Source organism: Trypanosoma theileri, assembly GCF_002087225.1.
Source record: "Trypanosoma theileri isolate Edinburgh chromosome Unknown TM35_Tth_36_V1, whole genome shotgun sequence".
Classification (NCBI taxonomy): Eukaryota; Euglenozoa; class Kinetoplastea; order Trypanosomatida; family Trypanosomatidae; genus Trypanosoma; species Trypanosoma theileri.
In genome coordinates, this window is record NW_021639878.1 from 282,947 (window position 1) to 289,695 (window position 6,749).

General features: G+C 39.9%; 3 protein-coding genes across 3 annotated transcripts; all 3 read left to right on the plus strand.

The window, feature by feature from the left end:
* TM35_000362000 (kinesin) lies at window positions 1-1,950 on the plus strand (the record flags this gene model as incomplete). The annotated part of the gene is made up of 1 exon (XM_029029385.1): window positions 1-1,950. A coding segment is annotated over one exon (1,950 nt), but the record flags the coding sequence as incomplete, so codon positions are not given.
* A 586-nt stretch (window positions 1,951-2,536) lies between these two features.
* TM35_000362010 (uncharacterized protein) lies at window positions 2,537-4,450 on the plus strand (the record flags this gene model as incomplete). Its single annotated transcript, XM_029029386.1, has 1 exon — window positions 2,537-4,450. One exon carries the CDS (start codon window positions 2,537-2,539, stop codon window positions 4,448-4,450), a length of 1,914 nt encoding a protein of 637 aa, XP_028879407.1.
* An 827-nt stretch (window positions 4,451-5,277) lies between these two features.
* On the plus strand, window positions 5,278-6,207 carry TM35_000362020 (uncharacterized protein; the record flags this gene model as incomplete). Its single annotated transcript, XM_029029387.1, has 1 exon — window positions 5,278-6,207. One exon carries the CDS (start codon window positions 5,278-5,280, stop codon window positions 6,205-6,207), a length of 930 nt encoding a protein of 309 aa, XP_028879408.1.
* Window positions 6,208-6,749: the final 542 nt, after the last annotated feature.

Consider the following 6,749-nt stretch of genomic DNA (forward strand, 5'->3'; position numbering starts at 1 on the left):
CTCCCAAATGCTGCGGAAAGAGAAACACATTCAGTGACGCCTGTTCCCACTGCTGCTGTGGTTGCACTGGATGAGAAACGTGTCTGTGTATCGAATCGCCGCATCTATCAAGTGGATCATGCCTTTAGTAGTAATGATAATACAGAACTTATCTTTTACGAAAGTGTTGTCTCTCTTATAGATCGATTTCTGGATGGATATAATACCACTGTGCTTGCGTATGGACAAACGGGTAGTGGAAAGACATACACAATGGATGGACTCACACCATTGGTGTTGCGGTATATTGTGGAACAAATGGGTGGAGTGACATCACAGTTAAGTTTTCAATATGTGGAAGTATATGGTGAGGCGTTGCGGGATTTATTAACAACAGATCCTATTGGTTCTACGAAGCATTTACAGTTACATGATGCAGATAACAGTAATGTGAATAATGGAAATAATGGAGGAGGAACAACAACTGTTGTGGTAGTGGGAGCAACTCGTGTAAAGGCACGGAATATGGAAGAGGTGTATGATATTATTAATCATGGATCTCGTATGCGAACTACCGGGGCAACGAATATGAATGAACACTCTTCACGTAGTCATAGTATCTTTACGATATTTAACCATCAAAGACGTTCAAAGTTAAATCTTGTGGATCTTGCTGGATCAGAACGTAATAAAAAAACATTAAATGTAGGACAACGATTTCGTGAAAGTATTGCTATTAATGGTGGTCTTTTAGCATTAGGTAATGTTATTAGAGCACTAAGCCGAAATCATTTTCAATGCCCTGATAATCCACGTCATGTTCCCTACCGTAGTAGTAAACTCACACGTCTTTTACAAGATTCACTTGGAGGAAATAGTGTCACTCTATTAATTGCTTGTGTGGCTTCAGATGCTCTCAACACAGATGAGACCACACGTACACTACAATACAGTGCTCTCTCTATGCATATATTGAATGAACCGCTACCTCAATTTGATGAAAGAGTAGCAGCATTAGCGGCTGAAGCAGAAGAAAAGAAAAACGGTGAAGGACGTGCGGATAATATTTTGTATGACGGACAATATCCATCCACTGCTGCTGCTGCTGTTGAGGCTAGTAATACGAGAGAAGTGTTGGGATTGCGAGAACGTGTTGCGGTGCTAGAGGAACAAATGCAACGCTGTTGTGAAGAGTTAAAGAATGATGAGAGGGTTTTCGCACAACAAATACATGATATGAAGCGATTGTTAGAAGAAAATGAATCGTTAAAGCGTCGAGTGGCATTCCTTGAAGGTCGTCCTCATCCCTCACCAAAAGTTATTGCTGAAGAAAGAGCAGCGGAAATGAATACGACTACTACTACTAGTATTCCACAAGGACAACAACAACAACAACAATATCAATATCAATGGATATCTGGTTCTACTCCACCTAGTCTAAACTATATGCAGAATGTACTGCAATCGCGTGGAAATGTACCCCAACATCACACAGAACTATTTCCCAATTCGAGACCGACCACCAGAATCCATAATGTGGGTCTCTCTGAAGGAGAAACAATGATGGAAGCTGGAGGGCAGCAACAGGATCTTTATCAAGATGTTTCAAAGATATCAAAGATTGGTATGGGGTGGAATGAAGGGGTAGCAGCAGCAGCAGCAGCAGCAATGAATGAGTCCATTGGTGTGGGAAAAGGTACCAATAATAAAAATAATAATAATGATAATTATTATTATCCCAACCATGATGGTGACCGTATGATAGAGATTGAGAAAGCAAATAAAGAAAGAGAAGAACAGCTTAGTTTACTGGCGAAGGAAGCCTTATACTACCAGAATAGTAATAGTGAACTTCGACGCCGACTTCGAACTGTACTTGAATTGTATGAAGCTCAACAACGTGAGGCGACTATGTTACGTCTTGAAGTTAAACAAATACACGATTTATTGGAGAGTGGATCTCGTTCGTGATAAATTATCATTTGGATTGTATTCACTTCAGCTATATTGATTACGTTAGACGAATTTATGCTTTTTGTTATTATTATGTCCTTTCTTTTTTTTATTTTATTTATTTATATGATCATCTCTTTCTTTGTGCTTTGTGTGGGAATTTTTCTTTCTTTATGTCTTGTCTTTTATTATTATTGTTTGCTTTTGCTTTTTTTATAGTTTGTATTTATGATGTTCAATTATTTTTGTGTGCTTGTTCGTTTTTTTTTTTGTTTTTTTTTTTTTTACGTCCTGTATACCAATTTCTCTTACGACAGCTACAAATAGTAGTCATACCCCCTTCCTTCCTCCTCTCTCCCCTATTTCCACCATAGAAGTATTATTATTATTTATTTATTTTATTTATTTTTCCATATTCTTATGGAAGTCCATATATATATATATATATATATATATATATATATGCAATTACTTATCCTTCATACACTTTTTCTTTTCTTTTTCTTATTTTTATTTCCCCTTATTCTATCACTCCATTCTCTCTCTCTCTCTCTATTTTCTTTTCTTTTCTCCTGGAGTAGTTTCGCAGCTCTGTGTGTGTGTGATGGAGGGCGAGAAGGACGGCAGCCGGGCCGCCGGCTCCCCCACCACGCGCAGATCCCCCGCCACCCCAACGCCCCCCCGCGGCACAAATCCGCCGCCCTCAACTTCCGTCGCCGCCGCCGCCGCCGTCGATTCCCTGCGGAGACGCCACGTGCAGGCAGAAATGCGGCTGCGCGAGTTGGAGGATCGCTTTCGACGAGACTGTTCACGTCAAGAACAGGAGTTGGAGCTCCTACGTCTGGATAACACAAAGTATAAGGCGAAGATTGAAGAACTGCGTATGGCACAGGCCGATGCACAACCAAGGACTAGTCTCACCAGCACAGACTCCAAATTGTTACGGGCATCCTCACGCAAATACCGCTCTGCACGTGCCTGTGTAGAGAGAGCTCGTGAGGAATTAATGGAAATAAACGCTAAACTGGTTTCAGCACGACAAAGACTGCATGAACTGCGTCGTCGTCGCAGTACTTCACACAAACTTTCCGTTACAAGTGCCGCACGATCACGACAAAGTCGTACCGATATTGAAATCCGCGCTCACGCCTCACGATTGCAACTCCGTGGACTTGAAGCACATGTGGAGACAGAAACAGATCGTCTTTCAAAGCTAATGGATGCGGTAAAAACTCTGCGTGAAGATATTGATGTCCAGTTCACCGCCCAAAATCGCAGTGATGATTTATACAGTGAACGTGAACGAGAGTTGCTAGATGTAATGCGAGAGACCTCTTTTCTTGTGGAGGTGTGTAATGTACTCTTTGAAGAACGTGATGATTGCCAATTACAGCTTGCAGAGATGCAGCGTACTGCAGCGGCTGAACATGAAGCCTATGAACATGCCTTTGTAGAACTTGTGGCTGTAGAGGATCGTGATCGTACGACCAAGACACGTCTTCGTGAGAATCTCGTGCGATTGCAGGATGATGTTGCGGAGGCCGTTCGTGAAAGAGAAGCGGCGGAACTTGTGGTGCGAGAAGAGCGGGCGGCACTACAACGTGGAACTGTCGCGACACGGGGAACATCTTCCACCGCATCCAATGGAGGAATGGGTTTGGAGGGAAGTAATGAGCGGGAAGATGTAGATGATGATGGAAATGGAAGTGAAGGTATTCAACGGCAATTAGAGGAATTTGAACGGTATCTCACTCGACTTGCACAACTTGCTGGATCTGATGATTTAGATGATGTGCAGCGATTTGTGTGTGGTGGTAGTGATGAACGGTTTCAATTATACACAGCACTTAATCATATTCGAGATGATATCAGCAAACTTGAACAAGAACGTGATGCGCTTTTGCGGGAAACTGCTGCTAATGAAATGGGAATAGAAAAGGGAGAGGGAGGAGAAAAAGGAGAAGAAGGTGCCGTACAAGAGCGTCGAATGCGTAAAGAAGTGGAAGAGCTTCAAGAGAATTTACGAGAGATACAACGCGTCACACTGGATCATGTTCAACATGCAGAGTGTGCAAAGACATATCTGGACTCCACACTACCTGTGATAGATTCAATCTTTACAGCACTGGACTGTGATGATACTCGCATTGTGGCTGAACACGGCTCTCGTTTCTTATCACGAGAAACGTTAGAACTCTTTCTAGCATCTATTGAACAACGATTGGAGGAGTACATGGCGGTTTGGGTACAAAGCAGACCACAAAAACAACAAGAGCAACAACAACAACGACAACGTTTGTTACTCGCAAATCCTAAATCGACTACTACTACTACAGCAGCAGGGAAAGCTACTATATCACCACGGTTACTTCCCTCAACAGGTGATCAGCAAGAGGAAGACGCAATTTTACGTGATCGAAGCATTGCAGAGGAACCTATCCCTACTGAAGTTATTCGCGCAGCAGTAACTAAAGAATATCAACGGAATTCTAGTGGAGCTCTTGTGCAGAAGAAGTGAAATGTGAAGGTCTTTCAACAAGAACAAATATAGAAGAAGAAACAATTACACAAACTCTTTTTTTTTCTTTTTCTTGAAAAAGAGGTCTCTTTCATTTCTCTTTATTTATTGCCTCTTTATTATGGATAGTTATTGCTTTTTGGTTTTGCTTGTTGATAGATAGGTGATGGTAATCGCCCCCTTTTCTTTTTTTATTATTATCTAAGTACACAGTCATTGTGAATCTCTTGAACGTTACACATGTCAGAGTTTAGCATATATATATATTATGTATAAATTCTTCATGTTAATTTTATTTGTGCGTGATGGGGTAGTTGATTGGTTAACTATGATTGTATGTATTTTCATAACTCGGCGTAGTTTGTCTTCTAGAGCTGCATATTGTCTATAGATGAAGATTATTGCAGCGTATACATACATATATTTATTTAAAAATGTATATGTATGTTTTTTATCTGTGTTTGTGGTGATATGTATGTTTATTCCCGTTTTTCTATGTTTCTATTTCCTTTTTTTGTTATTTTGTTTGTGTTCTTTTTGACTTAACTTTACTTGGGTTTCTATTTTGTATTACATTTCTTTTTCTCATTTTCTTATTTTTTCTTTTTTCTTTATGTTTCTGAGTGGTTTGTTTCGCAAACCTTTCTTCTACACATAAACTTTAGAGGATTAACCGCTGACATATTTTATCCTAAGGCTCCTTTCTGAGGATTTTTTCAGTTCTTTTTTTTTATCCTTTTATCTCTGGGATCTGTTAAAGTGCTGATCCAAAAGACTACTACAGTCATTCTTCTCATATTCTACTCCTATTGGTGGTGTTGTTTACGATGTCTACAATGCCTGCATCTATTAAATGGAGTTCGCCCCTTCTGCAAAACCGCCTGGCAACACAAAGTAGTGGTAAAGATTGTTTTCGCAATGAAGCTCTTCAATGTGCGGCTTCCATTATGCGAAGTGAAGCAGCCCGTGTGGATGGACGTCTCTGTGAAGATTTTGGTGCTATTTTACGTGGGAATACAGTCTACATTCGCCGCTTTATCTCTGATGAGGATGATTTGACATTGTATAATCGTTTAAAGGCAGAGTTAGTGGCTGCGACTGGGGCAAAGATGTCACTTGATGGTGGATTAATTGAATGGAGTCGACATCAAATATTTGAAAATCCGACAGGTATTAGTCCTGTATTTAATGAAATTATTGATATGCTAGCGGAGTATTTTGATATTGATGTGTATGCAACTAGATTAAATTACTACCGTGATGGACAACAGTGGAAGCCACAACATCATGATAGTCATGCCTATGGAAGTAGTATTAAAAACAATGGAAATGGAAATGCTGAAGGAGAAAAGTTAAAGGAAGATTTCACCGTTGGTATCACACTTGGTGCTACTCGAAGTCTTCTTTTTATACATGAGTCATCTGGATATAAATTTGAGTTTCCACAACGTAATGGTGACTGTTTTGCCTTTACAGGTGAGGTAAATACAACCTTTACTCATGGTGTACCTCGTGTGAATACACCAATAGGTGATCGCTTTAGTATTATTGCTTGGGGTCGTCGTCGGACGTTAAATGAACGTAATGGAGGAAAGCCGGCAGAATCTATAGTGCGACTGCAGGACGGCAGAGAAGTGCAGACAGTGGAGGATGCTATTCGGGCAGCACAGCAACTGGTCTCACGTTCAGCTACAACATCCACAAATGTTGGGGTAACTGAAGTTGCAAAAAAGAAAAAGAAAAATCGACTACAATAGAAATACGAGAAATAAAAGAAAAAGATAGAAAGAGAAGGACATATAAATTAGATAGATTTATTATTGAGGTACGAATAAAGGTTGGTAATGAGAAGAGAAGTTGTGTCATTTGCAGCGGTGTGGTGAGGGGTTGGGCTGCAATATATAAGTATAACACATAGACTATACTAAAATGGGACCACCCAAGAATATACATTGAAGGCGGTAACACAGTAATAATATTATTTTTCAAAATTATTCGTATAATTGGGATGTGGGAATCAACGCATAGACAAAGGTACCTATTGTTTTTATTTATAAACTATAAATTAATCGACGTTTATCACTATATCTGTATTGTTATATTTTCCTTTTTTTTTTTCTCCGTAGTTCCATTTCTGGATGTTATATGTGTGCATCTCTCTCTCTCTTTTTCTTTCTTTCTCTATGTGTATGGGTGATATTTGTATTTTCCAACTGATATTTCCAAGAAAATCGGATAACACATACTTTCCCCCATCCTTGAACAATCATGACTGATCTCCACATGACAGAGCTTCCTG